At 41.8% G+C, this 24,528-nt stretch overlaps 2 protein-coding genes across 2 annotated transcripts in view; both read left to right on the top strand.

Moving 5' to 3' along the window:
* The window catches only part of LOC141332929 (NACHT, LRR and PYD domains-containing protein 3-like), a 443,961-nt gene that overhangs the window by 201,097 nt on the left and 218,336 nt on the right, over window positions 1-24,528 (top strand). The window lies entirely within an intron of this gene.
* Window positions 11,470-24,306, top strand: ttll1 (tubulin tyrosine ligase-like family, member 1). The gene is made up of 10 exons (XM_073838131.1): window positions 11,470-11,557; window positions 11,999-12,127; window positions 17,231-17,439; window positions 17,517-17,697; window positions 17,772-17,909; window positions 18,104-18,212; window positions 19,031-19,174; window positions 19,332-19,418; window positions 20,617-20,780; window positions 22,843-24,306. Exons 2-10 carry the CDS (start codon window positions 12,015-12,017, stop codon window positions 22,967-22,969), a joined length of 1,272 nt encoding a protein of 423 aa, XP_073694232.1. The 5' UTR covers window positions 11,470-11,557; window positions 11,999-12,014; the 3' UTR covers window positions 22,970-24,306.

Here is a 24,528-nt window from a genome sequence, read left to right as displayed (position 1 = left end):
GTCAGCAGCAAGGTGCTTCAATCGGTCAAAGACCAACGAGTCGCCGCTTACGTGTCGGCGCAAGCCAGCCTATGCAGCAGAGGTTTATCTGTTAGAAGAGGTAGCGATCACGCTTCTCCAACGCTACATCTTCCGCATTCTCAGCCTAATGATCATATTTTTTCAACGCCTCACCCACTGAGCAGTCAAAATCAAGCTGCTGCCGCCGCAGACATTATGCCACATCAAGTTCATCAAGCTCCTCAGACCAGTGGAGCGTCGTTACAACAGAGCTACAACCAAGTGCTTAACTCTTGTTCAGATCTTAAGCGTGGTGGAAGTCGTTTGCATCAGGAGGTCAAAGCAGATCCAGCGCGCACGCACACTCACAAAACACCTTATGGAGCTAGACATGATCATTCTACGTCCACGGGAGATCTCATCAAATATCTAGCTCGTAGCAGCCTGGTGACTTCAGGGCTAACCGCATACGATGACCAGCCAATGAACTATTGGGCTTGGAAAACGTCGTTCTTGAATGCTATTGCTGATCTAGACCTGTCTGCTGCAGGAGAACTCGACCTCCTTACCAAGTATCTAGGAAAGGAGTCAAGAGAACAAGTAAGAAGAATTAAAACAGTCAACATTAAGGATCCAGCAATTGGATTGTGCATGGCATGGGAACGCCTCGACGAAGTATATGGCTCTCCAGAGGCTGTTGAGCAGGCTTTGTTTAATAAGCTAGAGAACTTTCCAAAGGTTACAATGAAGGATCCACGAAGACTCAGGGATCTGGCAGACTTGTTGTCGGAGCTTCAAGCAGCTAAGGAAGACAGCTACCTTGCAGGCTTGTCGTATTTAGATACTTCCAGAGGTATTAGGCCTATTATCGAGAAACTTCCATACAACTTACAAGAAAAGTGGCTCTACCTTGGCACGAGATACAAACAAGAACATTTCGTTAATTTTCCACCTTTCTCTGTGTTGGTAGACTTCATTGCCACGGAAGCAAGGGCCCGCACTGACCCAAGTTTTAACTTCTTTACACAAGCTCCAGCTGAGAGACAGAGTAAGTGGGAGAAACCTACTAAGACATCAGTATACGTTCACAAGACGCAGGTCTCAGGAACTGCTAAGGCAGAGTGTGGAGAAAGTACGGAACGTATCGATCCCAACAAACACTGCCCTCTGCATAGGAAGCCTCACCCTCTGAGGAAATGCAGAGGCTTTCGTGAGAAGAGCATAAATGATCGCAAACAGCTTCTGAAAGAGCATTACATCTGCTTTCGCTGTTGCTCCTCCACAGACCACCTCGCAAAGAATTGCACCGCTGAGATAAAATGTACAGAGTGTGGGAGTGCAACTCATGTGACAGCACTTCATCCCTACCCACCCACCTGGAAATCTAAGTCGTCTCCTTCCATTTCAGAGGATGGCGGAGAGGGAGACAAAGCAGAAATCCAGGAGGTTAAGTCAACGTGCACTCAAGTATGTGGTGAAGGATTGAGTGCCAGGACATGTGCTAAGATCTGCCTTGTCAATGTGTTCCCTAACGGCTGCAGGAAAGAGTCCAAGAGAATGTACGCCATACTAGACGAACAGAGCAATCGCTCCCTGGCACGGTCAGAGTTCTTTGAGATTTTTAAGATCTCTGGAGGTTCCTACTCATATACCCTCAAGACCTGCGCCGGGTGTTCAGAGACGGCGGGGAGGAGAGCCAGCAGTTACACTGTGGAGTCGGTGGACAAGAAAATGAGCATTCATCTGCCTACTCTCCTGGAGTGCAACCAGATCCCTAACGTTCGCACTGAGATCCCTACGCCGGAAGCAGCTTACCATCATGTCCACCTAAGACGCATCGCTGACAAGATTCCACCTTTAGATCCGGATGCCAAAATTCTCCTTTTACTGGGCAGAGACATCTTACAAGTACACAAGGTCCGAGAACAGATAAGCGGCCCAGGAGATGCACCATTTGCGCAAAGGCTCGATCTAGGATGGGTTGTCATAGGTGATGTGTGTCTGGGAGGTGCTCACAGAACACAAGAGGTGAGAAGCTACAAAACAGCCATTTTAGAGAATGGTCGTACGAGTTATCTTCAGCCATGCAACAACCAGATCAGAGTGAAAGAGGTGTTTGGTCAAGCGGCTAGACCTCAGCATCATCCAGCACCAACCTCAATCCGTGGTTCCATGACGCCCAGTGGAGATTGCTTAGGGCAGACTGTCTTCGCTCATTCTCCCAACGACCACCGACTCGCTCCATCCATGGAGGATCTAGAGTTTTTGAAGATAATGGAGGCTGGGTGCTATCAGGACAGTTCCAAAAGTTGGGTTGCACCTTTACCCTTTCGGACGCCGAGACAGAGGCTGCCTAACAACAGGAAACAGGTTTTCGACCGTCTTGTTTCGCTCCAACGCTCATTGGAAAAACGGCCAAAGATGAAAGTCGATTTCCTAGAGTTTATGGAGAAGATGTTCAAGAAGGCATACGCTGAAGTTGCCCCGCCAGTACAGCCCGGACAAGAGTGTTGGTACCTTCCACTGTTCGGTGTGTATCATCCAAAGAAACCGGATAGAATTCGTGTGGTCTTCGACAGTAGTGCATCATATGAAGGAGTGTCGCTCAACGATGTCTTACTCACTGGTCCTGACCTTAACAACAGCCTGCTAGGTGTTCTTATGAGGTTCAGGAAGGAACAGGTGGCGATCACTGCCGACATTGAGCACATGTTCCACTGTTTTCTCGTCAAGGAAGACCACCGCGATTTTCTCCGGTTCCTGTGGTACAGGAACAATGACCCTACCTCTGACATTGTCGACTACAGAATGCGGGTTCACCTTTTTGGGAATAGCCCCTCGCCCGCCGTTGCAGTGTATGGTCTGCGACGGGCAGCTAAGGAAGCAGAAGCCGACTGTGGTAGCGATGCAAGAAGATTCATCGACCGCGAGTTCTATGTTGACGATGCTTTGAAGTCTTTCAGTACAGAGGAAGAGGCCATCAACGTCCTAGGACGAGCACAAAAAATGCTCGCAGCCTCTAACCTGAGGCTACATAAAATTGCTTCAAATCGACCGGCAGTCATCGAACCGTTTCCACTTGAAGATCGCGCCAAGGACGTCAACAGCCTAGATCTCTTCGTTGATAATTTGCCAATTCAACGTAGCCATGGTTTGCTCTGGAACATGCGCACAGATACATTCATGTTTCAAATCGAAGACGACCAGAGGCCGTTCACTCGCAGAGGAGTACTTTCGACTGTGAACAGCCTCTACGATCCGTTAGGATTCCTCGCACCTATCACGATTCATGGAAGACTGCTACTCAGAGAACTAACTAAGCAAGCAGAGGATTGGGACACACCTCTCCCCAAAGACATGGAGTCTGAATGGACTAGGTGGAAACGGTCGCTCCGAGACTTGGAGGGACTCCAGATACCACGCCCTTATACGTCATTCTCCACTGCAGGTGCTCTAAGAAGAGAACTCTGTATCTTTGCTGATGCATCAGTCAAGGCAATAGCAGCCGTAGCCTACATCAAGGTAACAAGCCACCAAGAACAGACTGAGATTGGCTTTGTCTTCGGGAAGGCGAAGTTGGCGCCTCAGCCTGACCTCACTATCCCAAGACTTGAGCTTTGTGCGGCTGTACTCGCCATCGAGATTGCTGAAATGGTCGTTTCAGAGATGGATACAATGTTTGACAACATCACCTACTACACAGATAGCAAGGTTGTATTGGGATACATCCAAAACCAGTCAAGGAGATTCTATGTTTACGTACACAACAGGATCCAAAGAATCCGTCAATCACCTTGTTCTGGCTTGTGGAAGTATGTCCCAACGCACCTCAATCCAGCTGACATTGGGTCAAGAACTGTGACTCCAGACTTGCTTAGCAGCACATCTTGGCTCAAAGGGCCAGCCTTCCTCCATGAGGTATCTTTGCATTCACCTGAGTTTCAAGAAGCTTACGACCTTATCGACCCCGATGCTGACTCTGAAGTGCGTCCTCAGGTGGTGGCAAGTTTCACTTATGTTACCAGAGATGTGATACATCCGCAACGCTTCGAACGCTTCTCCAAATTCAGCACTCTCCTTACAGCCGTAGCTCACCTCATCCACGTAGCTCGTTCCTTCGCCCACTCTACCCAGGATAAATGTCAAGGGTGGCATGTCTGTCGACCTACAGAGGAAGAAATGTCGAAAGCCAAAATATGTATTGTAAAAAGTGTCCAGAACAAGTGCTATTCTGAGGAACTTAGGTGTATCAACTCAGGGTCCAACATTCCACCGAACAGTAGTCTTTGGAAACTACACCCCATCTTGGACCAAAATCAACTTCTTAGAGTAGGAGGTCGGATTCAGCAGTCGGATATGAGTATGAATGAGGTTCATCCCATCATCATTCCTGGTCGGCATCATCTAGGTACCCTGCTTGTGTCCCACTATCACGAAGCAGTGAAACATCAAGGAAGACATCTGACCGAAGGTGCCATTCGAACAGCAGGATTCTGGCTGGTGGGAGCTAAACGCTGTATCAGCAGTTTGCTTCACAGATGCGTCACTTGTAGAAGACTGAGGGGTAAAATGGAACATCAGCAGATGGCAGCTTTGCCAGCAGAACGGCTACAAGTAGCACCTCCTTTCACTTACGTAGGTGTCGACGTCTTTGGACCCTGGGAAATTGTCACACGCCGTACAAGAGGAGGAGTCTTTAACTCTAAACGATGGGCTGTGATGTTCTCTTGTATGTGTTCAAGGGCAGTCCACATCGAGGTGATTGAAGCCATGAGCACCAGCAGTTTTATCAATGCCTTGAGGAGGTTCTTTGCAATCAGGGGCCCCGCAAAGCAGATCCGTTCCGATTGCGGAACTAACTTCATTGGTGCCTCTCGTGAACTGGAGATGGACCAGTCGAATCCAGGCTTTAAAAGAGTGGAGGAATACTTGGACACTCAGAGCTGCACCTGGGTATTCAATCCAGCCCACGCATCTCATATGGGTGGTGCGTGGGAGCGTATGATTGGGATTGCCCGTCGTATTTTGGATTGCATGTTGCTCGAGCAGAAAAGGTTCAGCCTCATGGCCGAAGTAACTGCGATCATGAACGCTAGACCGCTCATCCCAGTGTCATCGGATCCGGAATCGCTTCTCATCCTCACTCCAGCGATGCTTCTAACCCTCAAGACTGGTTCTGTACCCCCTCCTCCATCAGGAAGCTTTGAGGAAGCGCATCTCGTCAGAGAAGAATGGAAGCAAGTTCAGGGCCTAGCCGACATGTTTTGGAACAAATGGAAACATGAATACCTCAAAACATTACAGCTTCGACACAAGTGGCAAGGAAAGAGACCAAACCTCCAAGAAGGAGACATGGTTATCTTGAAAGACAATCAAGCTAAGAGAAATCAATGGCCTATCGGCCTCATCACAAAAACCTTTCCAGGAGAAGATGGATTGGTTCGGAAAGTTCAAGTGGAAATTGTCAAAGATGGAACCAGAAAGACCTTTTCTCGGCCTGTTACAGAAGTGGTTTTACTTCTTTCTCCAAAGACTGATTCCGTTAATTAATGTGGGCTCTTTAAAGACCCCAAGCGGGGAGTGTCATGCCCCATGGAAAGGAGATAAATAAGAGAGGGGTGTTTATTGTTTCATTTCTACAGTACAGCGCGATCCACTTAAGTTTGTAAGGGTAGTAATGCGATACCGCGCACGTCATGAATCAGGAAGCAGTTCGCTATGCGGTAGTCTGTTATAGCAGTCTGTGAGCCCTCTCCGTCATCTGCTCCTCACGCGATCGCCTTTTCCTTTTCCCTCTTTGCTAAAGCAACGTCTGTGAGTATTTCATATTATGTATCATTAAAATAGCGTCTACTTTCGTTTTGTAAGGCTATTTGAACGGCTAAGTTATCTTTACGTTTACTACTGCCGATTGTTTACTAGCTCAATTGCGTATATCATACAGATCACCGCTGTGTAAATAATCTGTGCTGTTTTCTCTACTACTTGTATTTAGATTTAATATTAATACACATCTCATTTGTATTATATTACAGTTTCACATTATTCTCAGTAAACTTTATGGAAATGAATCATCTGTGTCCTGGAGTTTCTTGGGAGTGTTTAAGCTGAATTGAACATAGTCCATGACAAGTGTCATACATTACTGTATAACACTCGTGTATTGCGCAAGTTCGCGCAAGTTCATTATTACCTTTACATTAGCGCGACGGTTTGCTTAATGCATGCAGCCGAGAGATGTAACTCTGCAAATCTGTGCCTTGTCCGTCTCCATCTTTCTTGAGTTAGCGTGCTGCGTTTGTTCTCCCACTCATCAAGCCTTCCCTCCATGCACTAATTCACCCATAGACCTATGTCCTTCACCATAGTAATCAGAGCTGATTATATTTGAGAAGCATGTTTAAAAATATTGCTAGCCTATTTAAAGAATGGCTTAATGTGATGTTTATCTTGATAATCGTGTTTTCACAATCATCATAATATAATTTGATTAATATGTGTGTGTTTGTTGACTGACTACATGTGTGTTTTCTAGTGTGGATCATGGAGGAGAATCCAGGATTACAGCAGGACTGAAGAAATGTATGTCTACACACACACACACACACACACACACAATAACACACACACACACACACACATACAGTGGGGCAAAACTGTATTTAGTCAGCCAACAATTGTGCAAGTTCACCCACTTAAAAAGATGAGAGAGGCCTGTAATTTTCATCATGGGTATACCTCAACTATGAGAGACAAAATGAGAAAAGAAATCCAGAAAATCACATTGTCTGATTTTTAAAGAATTTATTTGCAAATTATGGTGGAAAATAAGTATTTGGTCACCTACAAACAAGCAAGATTTCACAGACTAGTAACATCTTCTGTAAATGGCTCCTCTGTCCTCTACTCGTTACCTGTATTAATGGCACCTGTTTGAACTCATTATCAGTATAAAAGACACCTGTCCACAACCTCAACCAGTCACACTCCAAACTCCACTACCTCCACTACCTCAAACTAAATCTCCCTCGATCTGGGGCTCCATGTAAGATCTCACCCCGTGGGGTCAAAATGATCACAAGAACGGTGAGCAAAAATCGCAGAACCACATGGGGGGACCTAGTGAATGACCTGCAGAGAGCTGGGACCAAAGTAACAAAGGCTACCATCAGTAACACACTACGCCGCCAGGGACTCAAATCCTGCAGTGCCAGACATGTCCCCCTGCTTAAGCCAGTACATGTCCAGGCCCGTCTGACGTTTGCTAGAGAGCATTTGGATGATCCAGAAGAGGATTGGGAGAATGTCATATGGTCAGAGGAAACCAAAATAGAACTTTTTGCTAAAAACTCTACTCGTTGTGTTTGGATGAGAAAGAATGCTGAGTTGCATCCAAAGAACACCATACCTACTGTGAAGCATGGGGGTGGAAACATGCTTTGAGGCTGTTTTTCTGCAAAGGGACCAGGTCGACTGATCCGTGTAAAGGAAAGAATGAATGGGGCCATGTATTGTCAGATTTTGAGTGAAATCCTCCTTCCATCAGTAAAGGCATTGAAGATGAAACGTGGCTGTGTCTTTCAGCATGACAATGATCCCAAACACAAAGCCCGAGTAACAAAGGAGTGGCTTCAAAAAGAAGCATTTCAAGGTCCTGGAGTGGCCTAGCCAGTCTCCAAATCTCAACCCAATAGAAAATCTTTTGAGGGAGTTGAAAGTCTGTGTTGCCCAAAACATCACTGCTCTAGAGGAGATCTGCATGGAGGAATGGGCTAAAATACCAGCAACAGTGTGTGAAAACCTTGTGAAGACTTACAGAAAACGTTTGACTTCTGTCATTGCCAACGAAGGGTATATAACAAAGTATTGAGATAAACTTTTGTTATTGACCAAATACTTATCTTCCACCATAATTGCAAATACATTTTCTAAAAATCAGACAATGTGATTTTCTGGATTTTTTTTCTCATTTTGTCTCTCATAGTTGAGGTATACCTTTGATGAAAATTACAGGCCTCTCTCATCTTTTTAAGTGGGTGAACTTGCACAATTGGTGGCTGACTAAATACTTTTTTGCCTCACTGTAACACACACATAACACACACACACACACACACACACACACACACACATGTTTGTTTTTGTGAATTGTGGGGACATTCCATAGACGTAATGGTTTTTATACTGTACAAACGATATTTGCTATCGCCCTACACCTAAACCTAACCCTCACAGTAGACTGTGCATATCTTTACATTCTCAAAAAAACGTATTCTGTATGATTTATAAGCCTTTTGAAAAGTGGGGACATGGGCAATATCCTCATAAGTCACCCTCTCCTTGTAATACCTATGTCATACCCATGTTATTACACCAATTTGTGTCCTGATATGTCACAAAAACAAGGTACACACACACACACACACACACACACACAGTTGTAGTGATTGTTGTTGTAAATGTCTCTGTTCTTGTGTTCAGATGCCTTTTTTCTCACACTGGATCCAAACACAGCACAATCTTATCTCAGTCTGTCTGAGGAGAACAGAAAGGTGACACATGTGAGAGAGTATAAGTCGTATCCTGATCATCCAGACAGATTTGATGTTTTTCCTCAGGTGTTGTGTAGAGAGAGTGTGTGTGGACGCTGTTACTGGGAGATTGAGTGGAGTGGAGATGTGTTTATATCAGTGTCATATAAGAGCATCAGCAGGAAGGGATGGGGTGATGAGTGTATGTTTGGATTTAATGATCAGTCCTGGAGTTTGATCTGCTCTCCTGACAGATACTCATTCAGACACAATAACATACAGACTGATCTCCGTGTGAAGCCCATCATCATCGGTAGAACAGGAGTGAATGTTGTCTATAGAGTAGGAGTGTATGTGGATCACGGAGCAGGAAGTCTGTCCTTCTACAGCGTCTCTGACACAATGAGCCTCATCCACACAGAACACACCACATTCACTCAGACGCTCTATCCTGGGTTTTATGTTGGTTATATTGGATCATCAGTTTCAATGTGTTGATGAATGAGAATAGACTGATGAGAGATTGTACCCATAATGCTTTGAGCTGATAATGAATCAGTAACAGTGAGATGTTATAGAGTCTCTTAATCACATTACAGTTTTTTACAGACGCTAGTACACATTTCTCAATACTTAGGTCACTTTTGCAAAACTCTTCACACAATTCTCCTAACTGACTTTCAGCTTGGCAAAGCAGTTCATTTGACATTCAAAATGCACTACAACTACCAAAACACTTTATTCAGGTCTCAAATAAACTCATTCTTCCAAAACACTAGCAAAGGCTGACAGCCGACAAACACACTTTGTCACCCACAAAACAATGAGCTAAAAAACACTAACAACATGTAGCATTACACAGTGTTTTCTTGTGTAAAACAAGGACACATCTCTGTTTATAACTGCAATATCTGTTACTGGAATGAATCAGACATGATGCAGAATTTGTCAATATTTTATGTCGTATATTTATTTATTTATTTTTTTTGCACTAAGTAATTCCAAAATACAAGAATCTGTATACTGTACATACCATCCACTGATACAGATACAATAGTAATGCTAATCTCAATATTTCAATAAAATATTGCTGTTGAATTTTGCTGTCTTATTCAGTTTTCCATTTTGTTATTGTTTTGAACATAAGTTTAACAGTTTTGAAAACAGTGTGTAAGCACGTGTAAAATGTCCTGTAGGTACAAAGATTTTTGGCAGTTGTTGTGTCTGAGTGAGAAAAGAATTCATGAAATTTGAGAGATGTAGTCATTGAATGCATTTTGTGCCAAAACAATGATAATTGATCCTCAGTTTAGCCCACGTAGACTTCTGTTGTGCTCACTGTGTGAAGAGTTTTGCAAAAGTGACCTAAGTATTGAGAAATGTGTCCTAGCGTCTGGAAAAAACTAATACTGCAGCTCAACTTCTGTCACTCAAATAACAGAATGAATGTTGTGTATCTGTGCTTTTTCTCAACCTGTTTGTGTTTCATCAGATCAGTTTTTTTACTGTAGTGTCACATCAATCATTTGTACACAGCAAAAAGCCCAGTGTTAAATAAACTGTCCTGGGAGTCCATATTTAAGAGTGTTAAAATGAACTCTGAAACAGTGCTAAAGTTACTGAGGTAATTAAGTGATTGATTGAGTGATGATTGATCATTATTGAAGACAGCTGATGTTAATAAGCAGAATCACTAAAAGGAGAAAATCACTATTATAGTGGTCCATGTTTGTATTAGTTGGGCTCTTTATCCTTAACTTTTTAATATTAGATTTGTTTGGATGTTGTAAATGACCTTTAACAGCCAGACAAACCAGAGCAAAGGTGATTATGTGGTGTTGATGATGCTTTGACATAATCATTATGTAGTGACCTGAATAACTGAGTTAGGTTTTGTTTATGTCAAATCTGTGAACAGTATAACATTATTGTTATTACTAGTGCCTTTCACAAACATCATTCATAAAGAACAAGTAAATCTTAGCATTTATCATTTGACTTTTCTCTATTGTTTTTGTGTACAAATAATGAAAATATAGAAATGTAAAAGCTCATGAAAGAAAAGCTTTAGGTTTTGAATGACTGTGTGTATATGATATTTCCAAAAAAATATAATATTATGGCAAAGGTGTTTGCAACAAAAGACAAATGTTTGCTTTTGAGACGTGTTTGTGATATTTAGAATTCAAGTTACTGAAGTAAGTTGCTTCATTTTGCAGGAGATGTGAGGCATTTTGCATTTTGTGTGTTCAGTTCTTGAATTTGTGTGTAAAGTTTTGAAAAAAAAAAAAAAAAAATAGGCAAAGTTTTGAAAATGTAAGCAGTTGAAAAAAACTTTAATGTAACCATGAAATTATAAGAGGACAAAAAATAAATAAAGGTCAAAATAAATTCAATGTGTGTCATTTGTTGCTATAGTTCATGTCTTGTTTTAGCAGGTTTTTATGTTGTTAAAGGATCATCAGTTTTTCAGTAACTGAAGAATATGTAGAAGTGCTTATTAATGTAAAAGAAATAATAATTAACATAATAATCATTGGCTGACATTTGATGACATGACGTGATCAGATGATCAATATCATTTATTCAGTGTCTACCGTAATAACAATAAAACCATCACATTTAAAATATATGACGGTGAAACCATATTGAAAACATATTACTGTAGCTTTGGTGTCTTTTTTCGATGTTTTTGTCGAATAAAAGATCCATCCACCGTCATCACCTCAAACATTCATAAGAGTTGTATTTCTTATATTAATGAAGGATCAGTGAAATCTGTGTGTTTCGTGTCCAGAAACGCAATGATAATCCTGCTAAATGTCTGGAGTGTCAGATCCTCTTCTCTAAAGATCCAGCAGGTGGCGCACTTTGACTGAGTTCAGCATCTCAGGAAATGACGCGGCTCGTGAGGCGGAAGTGGAGCGCGTTGCTATGAGCCGTTGCTGCTGTTGTGATGCTGTCAGATCATCTGAATAAAGCAGCATCAGGATGAAGTGAGGATCTCTGCACTGACAGCTGTCATTGTAAGTACAGTTCTTCAGTCTTTAGTCTCTCTCTCTGTTGTTCTTCTTCTGGCGCAGTGATGATGATGATGATGATGATGAAGATGATACAGGTGTGTTTTGATGATGATGTGCTCATACTCAAACACACATGAGCACTCGGACACAGAAATCTTCCTCTAAAAACATGAATCATACTCTACTGTATTATTAGACACATCTCTGAATGATCAGATGATCAAAACAAACTAATAACAGCAATAAGTGTCTGTATGTGGAATATTATACCCTGAATGCTTGAGTCTCACAGAAATGTTCCTGAGATGTTTATTTTCATGAGTCTACGAGTAAACACAGATGATCATGACACAATGATTGTTCTTCATCAGTGTTTTGATCTGAGAGACGGATGTAGAAACAGCAGATATGTGATCATGTGTCTGAATGTGTTTCAGGAGTAAGTGTGTGTGAATGTGAAATGTCTGGGAAGGTGAAGTGGGTGACGGACATCGAGAAATCGGTGCTGATCAATAACTTTGAGAAGAGAGGATGGATCCAGGTGACGGACAGCGAAGACTGGAACTTCTACTGGCAAGACTTCAGTTCATCTGTTCACACTGACACTGCAAACATTGACTAGTGATGATATTTAATGTTTAACTAGCTCTTCCTGATCTTCACATGCATACTGGATATGGCAAGCCGTTTTAACATTTAATCTATAAGCCATACTAGTAAATTTTTCATGCCGATAGTGATTTTTTTTAATATATTTTGGCCCTAATAGAAGCAGAAGTGTTTTGCAATGCAATATGTCCACATTAAGTACATTCTACTTATTTTTTTATTTTAGTACATAATATTTAAGGCCACCTAATATAGTGTGACCGTATATTATGTACTGCAGCAGTAGAATCATTTTATAGCACCTGTGCTGTTTTGACCACAGTTATTAAAGTTAAAGAGAGAGATTTCTGTCATCATTTACTCTCTCTTAAGCTGTTCAAAACCTGTATGAGTATCTGATGAAAACAATGGTAGATATTCTGAAGAATGTTGTTAATCAAACATCCATATCCACATCCATAGTATGAAAAAACAGCTTGAGAGTCATTGGCTACCACGTTTGATTAACATCCATGTTTAGCAGAATTTTTTTTAAAGGAAACAATGACACATATTCATTGCTTGAAATCACATAAACATTAACTGGAAATATAAAATGTTTAAAATGTAAAAAACTTCCACATATTTTATTTCAGCTAGTGTCTCAGGCAACATTTTACATTTTGTTTTGTACAAACTAGTGTCTTTTTAGTATCATATTGATGGTTTTTAAAGCTAATATTTAAGGGCTAAACACTGACGGTTCTTTTCTGCTCTTGAGTCTATGGCCGCTATTGGCACACTGATAAAGGACAGTCTGAATTTTAACCACAGCAAGTTTGGATTCTCTAAGTCAAACTCTCTAGTTATGCTTATGCTAATTGCAAGTGTAAGTGATTCTGATTCTTCATGATGAATGGACTGCACTCACTAGCTGCGTCCCAATTCAAAGACTGCATCCTTCGGAGGACACTCCAAGTCTAGCCTTTGCAGGATTTCCTAATTGCGCCACTATGTGCCATCATCATTAATTTCATGGGCGCCCTTCAAGAACAATAGATAATGTCTACCGATTGATCTGCCAGCTTCGAGGGCATGATTTGCTGTAATAGCTGCTAGGGATGCACCGATCATGATTTTTTATGGCCGATTCCGATACCTATTTCCGATTTTTTTCAAAATCAAGAGGTTATGCAACTAAACAACATGTATATTTAGTATTTAACAGGCCAAACTGGCTTTGGCTATTTAAACAATAGCATCTGAAATTAAATAAATAAAAAAATATTAAATTAAATACAGTTTAATAAGTAAAACGTGCTTTTAGTGACAGTAAGCCAACAGGCATTTTAATGTACAATAATAATAATCATTCTTAACAGAACAGACTTTTATTTTTGGCTTTTCAAAAGTAGATGCTTGTTTTTTTTTTGTTTTTGTTTTTTTACAAAAAGAAGCATCTCAGCTTTGTCACAAGTGAGTCTGTTTCTTTTTTCATCTGTCACGTGAGAAGCTGAGCTGAACAAACGTTCGCTGTCCACGCTTGTGCAGGGCGCGGACAGGTACGCTCGCGCAACATCACAGGAAAGCACAGGAAAGCATTCACTCTTTGTGAATGAATGAATGATTCATGAAGTGTATGAATTATGTTTCTGAATGAATCGAATGCCGCGGCCCGCATGTACATATCTGGAAAAAAAACGGCCGGGATAAAAACGAAAACCGGGCGGTTGCCGGTCGTGCGTTAGATGCAAAAACCATCCGATTTCGATTTATGGCCGGTCAACCGATGCATCCCTAATAGCTGCCACATAAACCTTGAGCATGGAAGGGGTACACTCATTATCCAACAAATCCTGTAAAAAGGGTAGCACGTGGGACTTGTCACAAGAAACCGGATCCAGGCTTTGTGCGGAACACCAGTCATGAAAGACTGACCATTTAAGGGCACAGAGGCACCTTGTAGACAGTGCTTTAGCCTCCAAAATGGTCTTGTTTAGTTTAGTTTAGTTTAGTTTAGTTTATTTATATAGCACAATACAACAACGGTCGTTGATCATTGTGCTTTACAACAGCAATAAAAAAGAATAATATAAAACAAAGACAAAAAAACAAATAACAAATAAACAGAATGAGATAGCACAAGAAGTAGTATATACAGAGGAAAGAAATGCAACAAAGACAAGCTCAAGATGGCTCACATATTATAAACTTTTTCTAAAAGGTGAGTTTTAAGTTTTGTTTTAAAAAGAGATTCTGTAGTAATCATCCTGATAGATAAGGGGAGGCTATTCCACAGTTTGGGGCCGACTATGGCAAAAGCCCGGTCTCCCTTTCGTTTTAGCCTAGATCTGGGAACCTTTAAAAGTTTCTGATTTGATGACCTTAAACATCTTGCAGCTATGTTAACAGTCACAAGTTCAGATAGGTAAAAAGGTGCCAGATCATTTAAAGCCTTAAAAACAAAAAGTAAAATCTTAAACTCTATTCTAAGATGAACTGGCAACCAGTGCAGAGAGAGTAGGACGGGAATGATGTGCTCGAATTTACGTGTGCCAGTGAGAAGTCTTGCAGCTGCATTTTGGACTAATTGCAGACGGTTCATATAGGAATGACCCATACCTATATAAACTGAGTTACAATAGTCCAAACGAGAGAAAATAAATGCATGAATTACTCTCTCAAGCTCAGCAAAGGTTAAAAAACTTTTAACTTTGGCCAGAAGTCTCAAATGAAAAAAACACGATTTAACAACTACATTTACCTGCTTATCAAGTAACAAGGCAGAGTCAAAAACAAAACCTAGGTTTTTAACATATGGTTTTACATAAGCAGCTAAGCTACCCAACACTTGACTTAAACTGCCAGAGAAAGATAACGGTCCAAACACAATTGCCTCAGTTTTACTCTCATTTAAGTGCAAGAAATTTTTGGACATCCAAGCCTTAATGTCAGACAGACAGGCACTGTGGCTCTCTTGCAGAGAGCCACAGTGGCTCCAATCATGAAGATTCCACAGCTCTGGCTGGGGATGCCAAATCATGCCTTTTGCCTGTGAGAGCAGGTCCCTCCTCAGAGGTATTGAACATTGAGCTATTGCTGACAGCTGCATTAACTCGAGGAACCAGGCTTGGTTCCTCCAGAACGGGGCTACCAGTAGGACCAAGCATTTCGCTTTCCTGAACTGCTTGATGACCTGAGAAAGCAGGGCTATCAGGGGAAGGTGTATAGGTAAGCACTGGGCCAGTTGTGGACCAGAGCATCTTGTTGCATCGAGAAGTAAGTTGGGCAGTGACAGTTGTCTTCTGAGGCGAAGAGGTCCACCTCTGCCCTCCCAAAGACAGACCCAAATTCCTGAACCGTATGAGGATGTATCCCACCTTGGTGATTGATATAGGCTACCACCGTTGTGTTGTCTGACCGGACCAGGACGTCATGCCCTCTTAAGGTTTTCAGGGCCAGAAAAACCTCCAGTAACTCGAGGCAGTTGATGTGCAGATGCCACTCCATGACTGACCAGGAGCTGGAAGCCGGATTGTCCTCCAGCAGAGCACCCCAACCTGAGTGGGAGGCATCTATTGTGACCATCTTTCTCTTGGAGGTCAGTCCCAACTGTACGCCTGTTAGTAATAGATGAGAAGTTGTCCAGGGGGCACAGCCTTGACGCAGCGGTGGTCTACTCCGATGTAAATTCTCTGACCTTCCTTGGGGCTCTGGCTTTGAGCCAATATTGAAGAGGCCGCATGTGAAGCAGGCCCAATGGGATCACAGAGGAAGTGGCTTACAGCCGATGAAAATCCTTGAGAAAGAAGGAATCCTTGAGCTTTGAAAGAAGCCATCAGTCCCCGAATAGTTAGGGTACCATTCCAGTGTAATCCACGCCCTCATTAAGGCGGAGTCTATAATTGTGCCCAGAAAGATTGCTCGCTGTCTGGGTGACAACTGACACTTCTGAAGGTTGATTTGCAACCAGAGTCACTCAAAATGATTGAGTAACAGTGCCCTGTGAGCCACTATCTCCCGTTCTAATCTGGCTAATATTAGCCAGTCGTCGAGGTAATTCATTATGCAAATTGTAAAAGTGTGAGGGGCCAGAGATAGTCCAACGGTAGGACTGTGTACTGATAGGCCACTCCCTCGAACACAAATCTCAAGAACGGCCAGTGATGACGGCCTATATGGATGTGGTAATATGCATCCTTCAGATATACTTGTCATAAACCAGTCCTTGTGGCGATTCAGCTGTCTGAGATCGGGACGAGGAAATAGTGGCTGAAAAAAGCCTTGCTTGCTGTTCGCTGAAAGAGCTGTTTCTACAGTACCTTTTGCAAGTAGTATTTAAACTTTGTGAATTGATATTTCATGTGCAAGTGCAAGTTCCTCATGTATTAAAAAAAAACACTTGATCACATGAGATCTCTTAAACCCTGTTTTCTGCTCGATGACTCCATTGCTTTTTTTCTCTAAGCTCACTGAGAGAAGAAAAACGGGAGAGCGGGGGCTGCCTTCATTGAAGAAGGTGATTTGCGAGTGGAGAAGAGCGAGACACAAGCCTCTCAGTGAGCGAATGGCTTTGCGTGTGCGCTGCCCAGACAGGTGATGTACTCACTGCCCTTCTGCATCATGCAAGGATTCCCCACATAGGCCACACTTGCGGAGCAACATTTGCAACAATGTCGCTAGAAATTTGCTCAGAATTTGCCAGATAGCCACAGGGGAAGGCTACTTGCATCCTCCTCTGCTGGGGCTCTTCTACGGCGGCGAAATGCAAGCTGAGCTTCTTTCTTCTTCTGCTTCTTTATTCTTTATCTTTATGCAGTTTGTTTCTAAAGTAAAAGATTCAGATGAAATGGCGCTTCGAGTCAACTTATATAGAGATTAGCTCTGCCCCTTCTGGCGGGCTAAAGTGTTATTCATTTATGCAGCTACACAAATGTGAACAAATCAGGCTTCAGAACAGGGTAAAAAAGTTGACAACCCCCATACACAACGTGACGTGAATGTTTGAAAGGGAATACTGGTTTGCTGGTGTGTGACTGCTGTCAGACTGAGATGTCGAGAGTCATGTTTTTTTCCGTTGTGTGTCAGGATGAGCATCCAGACCATACGTAACGTGTTCAGCGTGGACACCGGCTACCGTCTGTCCGACGACCAGATGGTCAATCACTTCCCCAACCACTACGAGCTGACCAGGAAGGACCTGATGATCAAGAACATCAAGCGCTACAGGAAGGAGCTGGAGAAGGAGGCCAGTCCTTTAGCCGAGAAGGACGAGAATGGGAAATACCTCTACCTGGGTAAAACCAACCGCTGTTTGTGTTTGTGTGCCGTAAGCTCTGAATGTGAGGTCACTGATTCTCTGACTCCGGGACAGATTTTGTGCCCGTGACGTTCATGCTGCCGGCTGACTACAACCTGTTCGTGGAGGAGTTTCGCAAGAGTCCGTCCAGCACATGGATCATGAAGCCGTGCGGGAAGGCGCAGGGCAAAGGCATCTTCCTCATCAACAAGCTCTCTCAGATCAAGAAATGGTCTCGCGACAGCCGCACGTCCACGTGAGCCCATCTCCTGAACTTTGATCCGCTGTGATCAGATGTGGCCTTCTATCTGAGATGCTGTGTTTTGACAGGTTTGTGGCGGCCAACAGCGGGAAGGAAGCTTACGTCATCTCCCTGTACATCGATAACCCACTGCTGATCGGAGGGAAGAAGTTCGACCTGCGCCTCTATGTGCTGGTCACCAGCTACAGGCCGCTCAAGTGCTACATGTGAGTAGCTTTGTGCTTTTAAACGGACTTTATCTATCTATCTATCTATCTATCTATCTATCTATCTATCTATCTATCCATCTATATTATATATATATTAACGTATAAAACAGAGCTCTTTGAAATGCTTGATTCTGATCAAGTCGTGTCATTGCTGGATCACTTAATCTGCTCTGATCGGTTTGTGTTGTCAGGTACAAACTGGGATTTTGTCGTTTCTGTACGGTCAAATACACCCCGAGCACCAGTGAGCTGGACAACATGTTTGTGCACCTTACCAACGTGGCCATCCAGAAACACGGCGTAAGTTAGTGTGCATAAAACATACATTATATAGACAGATCTATTGGGACTCTGACCATTACACCAACAGGAACTTCAATAATTAAGAGGTGTTTTACAATACTTTTGTCCATGATGCTGTATGATTCTGAGATGCATACATTTCACACTGAGGACAACTGAGGGACTCATATGCAACTATTACAGAAGGTTTAAACCCTCACTGATGCTCCAGAAGGAAACACCATACATTTAAGAGCCACATTATTTTGACTTCTGGGAAACATGGAAGTATCTTCTGTAGCATCTGAAGGGCAGTACTAAATGAAAAAGTTAAGCAATTTAGTCTTAACTTTAAATTTAGGCAAAATAAGAAAAGTGTAAACAAGTTTTAACCCCCCGCTCTTAATGCATAGTTTTTCCTTCTGGGGCATCAGAGAGTGTTTGAACCTTCTGTAATAGTTGTCCCTCAGTTGTCCTCAGTGTGAAAAGATGGATCTCAAAAGCATACAGTCATTGTTATAAAGGGTTCAAATACACAGAAATTCTGGAAATCTAAAGAATTTTTGGGACTTGCAGGATTTTTCTGAAGAACAGCAGTTTAACTGTTCAGGACAAAAAAAACACAGCTGTGGATCTTTCAGGTAACAACACAGTATTAAGAATCAAGGGGATGTAAACTTTTCAACAGGGTCATTTTTATAAATTCAACTATCATTTTCTCTAAATGTCTTTTATGTGAAACTTATTATTCAGGTCAGTACTAAATAAAAAAAAACATACATTTTGTATAATGCCTCTTATTTTGGTGGTCTTATAGTGTGTGTGTTTGAGTGCAGGATGACTATAATCATGTTCACGGCGGGAAGTGGACGGTCAGTAACCTGCGTCTGTATCTGGAGAGCACCAGAGGACGGGACGTCACCAATCACCTGTTTGATCAGATCCACTGGATCATCGTCCAGTCCCTTAAAGCTGTGGCTGTACGTCAACATCACTATAACACACCAGCTCAGTGAAAACACCACACACAACACATGAAAAACACCCTAATATAAATACTGAAATATGCACGAATTACCTACAAAAGTATCATATTAATAAAATGAATAATCATCTGTTGAATGTATTGATCGACAGCCCGTCATGAATAACGACAAGCACTGCTTCGAGTGTTACGGTTACGACATCATCATTGATGACAAACTCAAGCCGTGGCTCATTGAGGTGAATATACTGATTATATACTACTGTCAATTAGCTTTCATTTTCATTTCAGTTAAAGTGTATATGTGACACTGGACCACAAAACCAGTCATAAGGTTAAATTTGACAAAACTGAGATATATACATCATATGAAAGATCAATAAATAAGCTTTCTATTGATGTGTGGTTTGTTAGGATAGGACAATATTTGGCCGAGATACATCTATTTGAAATCAGAAATCTGAGGATGCAAAAAATCTAAAAGACTGAGAAAATCACCTTTAAAGTTGTCCAAATTAGGTTCTTAACAATGCATATTACTAATCAAAAATTACATTTTGATTTATTTATAGTAGGAATTTTACAAAAAATCTTCACGGAACATGATCTTTACTTAATTTCTTAATGATTTTTGGCATAAAAGAAAAATCAAAAATTTTGACCCATGCAATGTATTTTTGGCTATTGCTACAAATATACCCCAGCGACTTAAGACTGGTTTTGTGCTCCAGGGTCACATATTTGTCATAATATATAAATAGCATGAGAGAGATTTATCTTCATTGTCAGATGCTTATTTTCATATAATGTTATTTATTTAATATGAAATTATAATTAACAGAATTTTATCCCCATGAATTATTGGACAATTTCAAGACAAACTTTGACAAAATAAAATTAGCTGTCGTCTGTTCAAAACTGCTGAAAAGTATACAATTTTTAGACGAGTGATATGTATATCGCCCTTATTGCAATACTCTAGATATTTAGATATTTTGAGATAAAAACAAATCTGGTGTGTCACACCATGTGACATTACGTCACACTACAGGACATCTTTGTCCTAAAGACATTTCAGCATTTTGTGTCAATTAATAACCTCACTATGCTGAGCTAACCTGTCACTAGCGGTTAGCACGACACATTTGCATAATTTTCCATAATTATGTAGTTTGACATACAGTTTTTAATTGAATAATTTATGGGTGTCAAACCAAAGGACAACCACGAAACATAACTCTTTTGTAGTGGTTCCAAAAAGCTCTGAGATGAAAATGTACCATGTGCACATGTCATGGGCTTAAACTTATTAATTCCAATGACTCACCAAGGCAACATTTAAAATTCTTGTTGAAGCTATAGGTTTTTTATCCAAGTGAGTGAGTGTGATAGTGAGTAGTTAGACGATAACAGCGCTGGCTGATGTGTGTGTCTCAGGTGAACGCGTCTCCTTCGCTCACCTCCAGCACAGCTAACGACCGCATCCTGAAGTACAACCTGATCAACGACACGCTGAACATCGTCACGCCCAACGCAGAGATCCCAGACTGCCGCTGGAACCGCAGTCTGCCCAAAGAGGCTCTGGGACACTACCAAGTGCTGTGAGTCACAGCCGTCACATGACTGTCAGAGATCACCAGTGCTACCTGATATAATAACTGATGAGTCCTGCAGGAACATTAATTAACTCTTACTAGCTGAATGAATATACGGGTGAAAAGCGTCGTGGATGTGGTGTTCAGTGTTGTTCCCCTTCAAGGGAACTTAACGCCAAGTCCTCTAGCAGACTCTCTGGGAACACTGTAAGCAGAGCCGTTACCTGAAGCCTGTGTAAAACAACTCCAATCCTATTGGTCCATGTGGCATGTGATGTCATAGGTGGGTACCCGAAAGTATAACAGGGCACCTGCTGAATACGTCACCAACTTTTGTTGTCTTCTGAGCCCTTTGCCTGTTCAACGTTTGTGAAACATCATCCTGGTCAGTCGAGCAGCACTTTAGGAATATGTGTCTCCATGTTGGGATTCTAAGTCTCGAGGGCATATTCTAACCTTTGCATCTTTGGGATGCGGGGTCGGCTCGGTTTATCTCAGCTCGCAGCGATTGCTTTGATCTGCGATGTCCACATATCCTATACTATCAGGTTGCCTGATGCCGAGGATATTGCTCATGTTGCTAAAATGACGAAGTGTGTGCATGAGTTGTTTTTAGCTCAAGAGTGTGCAAGATTGTGGGCGGAGTTATATTCAGCTCAGCTGTGCCTCTCTAATATGCATGAATACAGCAGTCTGAGGATCTAGCCTGGCGTCTATGACATACGGTGTGTTCTAAACAGAATATATATATCCCTCTGAAGGGCACTTCAGAGTGAAAACACTCATGGCCGCCATATTGAAGTGTCATTCCAAATTGAAAACTAGCCACTTTAAAGGGTCCTTCGGAATGAAGGATTTCGAAGTGTACAACTGATGGACACTTCGGGTCCCATATTCCTTTGCAAGGATTGTTTGCAAAATGATGGTGCCTCCGTATGGGCACAGGATGATCACGCAAGAAACAGTTGTTTGGTCCCTTCAACCCTTTAAAGCTCTCACTCCGGAGGGTAAACCCTTTGAAGGGGTTAGGGCATAGGGATGAGCCCTTCCGAATGGAACGCAGGGTAGGTTTGGTTTCCCCTTGGGCACAAGCTCATCTAAGACGCAAAAGCAAATTTTTCCACCTTTGACCACTCGATGTCATTAGTGTGCAAGTTTCGAGTAATGAACCTTTTTTCGATACAGTTGAGAGGAAAGCCTCGGTGCTTCGAAAAGCTTCATTTTCCAATCACTACTAAAAGGTGCAAATAAAATGTGTTGTTTCTTCTTTTTCTCCCAAAGATGAACCCTATCTGGCTGGCAATCGGCCATCGAGTCATGCCTTCATCTGAGTCAGACTTAACTTTGTTTGTAGTTGTCTTCTAGGTTTAGGCTAGAAGGGATACCGCTCTGGCTACTGGACATGCGCACATCAATCTAACGTCAGTGAAAATAAAGAGACATTTTAGCATAGATTTTATTTTGTAAACCACATTTAGTCTTGTTTTTATTCGTCAGCGAAATTGCATTATACATTTACTGACAGTCATCGTCACATGACCAGCATTTATGCATCGTCTCGTCTCGTTTTCCTCACGTGATAAATGTTCATTGATGACGATATTTAGTCACATTTTTCGTTGACGAAAGCAACACTTCTCCTTGGTGCTCTCTCATCTCTCTCAGGTGGGCAAGCATGGTGAGATTAGATTTTGTTCCCCAAAGTGTCCACTAGAGGGAGGCGGCATGAAGTTCCCTTGAAAGGGAATGTCTCAGGTTATCTCAGGTGGAATCCTTGTTTCCCGAGGAGGAACAAGATGCAGCGTCTTTCCATGCCTTCGAGTTGGTGACGTATTCAACAGGTGCCCTTTTATAATTTCAGGTAACCGCTAATGATGTAATGGGTGACATGGACCAAAAAGGTTAGAGCTGTTTAACACAGGCTTCAGGTACTGGACGCCCAAACAGCGTTGACTAAAGAGTCCACTAGAGCAGTGGTTTTCAATCCTGGTCCTGGGGACCCAGTGCTCTGCACATTTAGCGTTCTTGGTTCTTGGTTAACCCAAGATATCTTGTCTGTCTCTCACAGTTACGACGAGGAGCAGGCTCTGAGTGAGAGCACCGAACGGGATCTCAGGAGCCGCTCAGGTCAGCCCCTGGGGTCAAAGGGCAGCAGGTCGAGCAGCGTCAGACCCTTCCCGGCCACCTGGAAGTGAACCCCACGCTCTCATCTGGAGAACTGAGCGATGATGACGGTGTCCTGCATGATATGGACGAGTCTGCATGAGCGTATGAGTATATCTAGAGAACACAGGACAGAAAACCGTGTTCGATCAGTGTGCAGAATAAACCTTCACAGCTAAACCATTGCTTCTCTAATCATTTATGTTTCTAAACAGTCACATAACATTTCTACTGAACGCTCCCTAATAACTGCTGAGATGCTTGAATGTCTCTTTCTCTAGGTAATGTATGAGGAAGTGAGGTGTGTTTAGTTGTGAATGTGTGTGTGAGCACAGGTGTTGTCAGTGGATTAAACACACTTCTGCTGAAACATGAGCTCAGCTCTAATTCAGGACTGGAGTGAGAACCGCCTGAAATAGCCTGTATGAGACACACGTGTGGTTTCTGCAGCTGCGCTCAACGCTCACAAGAGAAGAAACACATGAACAGTCACTGCTGCACATCTGCAGAATACATTGAAAGAGTCATCTGTTGTTTAATCTATGCATAGTAGACACACAAACACACTATCGGAGACACCGGGGCAAGTTGTCACAACGTTTTTATCTTAGTATACATGAAGTTTGCTGTGTTCATTTTGTATGTGGTGATTTCTACTGAATCCTGGCTTCTAAACTAACGTTTAATAAGTTATTTCTGTAGTGTCTGTTTAGTATCACATGAACACAACAAACCCTATAGAGTGGGTCAACATGCCCCTATGTTGGATGTGTTACATTATTTACTTTTTTCCTCTGAGCAATGACAGTGGAAATAGACTTTCAGTACTAAACCTGATTGATTTCGCCCGTGTAAATACATACTTAGAGCTGGTAGTAATTGATTATATGTAATCTGGATTACCTAATCAAGTACTTAAGTACTTGTAATTAGATTAAATTACATGTAAATACATGTAATCAGACTAGTTACTTGTTCATGGATTGCATATTATTTACACAATCATTTACTGATTCTCCCTAAGTCCTCTTATTCATCTTTTAAATGCTCTTTTCTAAAATTTCAACATTGAATCAACTGATAAACACATTCATTTTATTTGAATTATCACTCTGTAGGCTATTAATCATGTATTTCTATGTATTTGGGAGGCTTTTGTTTTTCAAACACATTAAAATGCACAAATTCAAAAACTGTTTGTCATCTGATCCTCTTATATCTTATTATTCTTACGTGAAATACCCCTAAGATTTAAAAAAAGTATTTTGATAATTAAGTATCACATTTGTATGTTTATTAATTCTCTGACATTGGTTAATGGTCACATTGGAAGCAAGTACACAAATAAAATATTTCATTTTGTTTGTTATTTAATTGTTAGCTTTTCATTAAACTCACAAACCCCCTGGAGTTCCTTCACAAACACCAGTTTGGAAAAACTTGACGTAATATAATGTTTAATGCGCTTCATGTTGTTAATAACACCAAACAGAATATATTTTCTTACTCTTTGTAGGTTTATATCAATATGGTACAACATTATCCTGTTTTAGGTCAAAAGTAATCTAAAAGTAGTCTTGATTATAATAGC

Source organism: Garra rufa, chromosome 4 (assembly GCF_049309525.1).
Source record: "Garra rufa chromosome 4, GarRuf1.0, whole genome shotgun sequence".
Lineage (NCBI taxonomy): Eukaryota > Metazoa > Chordata > Actinopteri > Cypriniformes > Cyprinidae > Garra > Garra rufa.
This window is presented reverse-complemented; position numbering and strand designations above follow the sequence as displayed.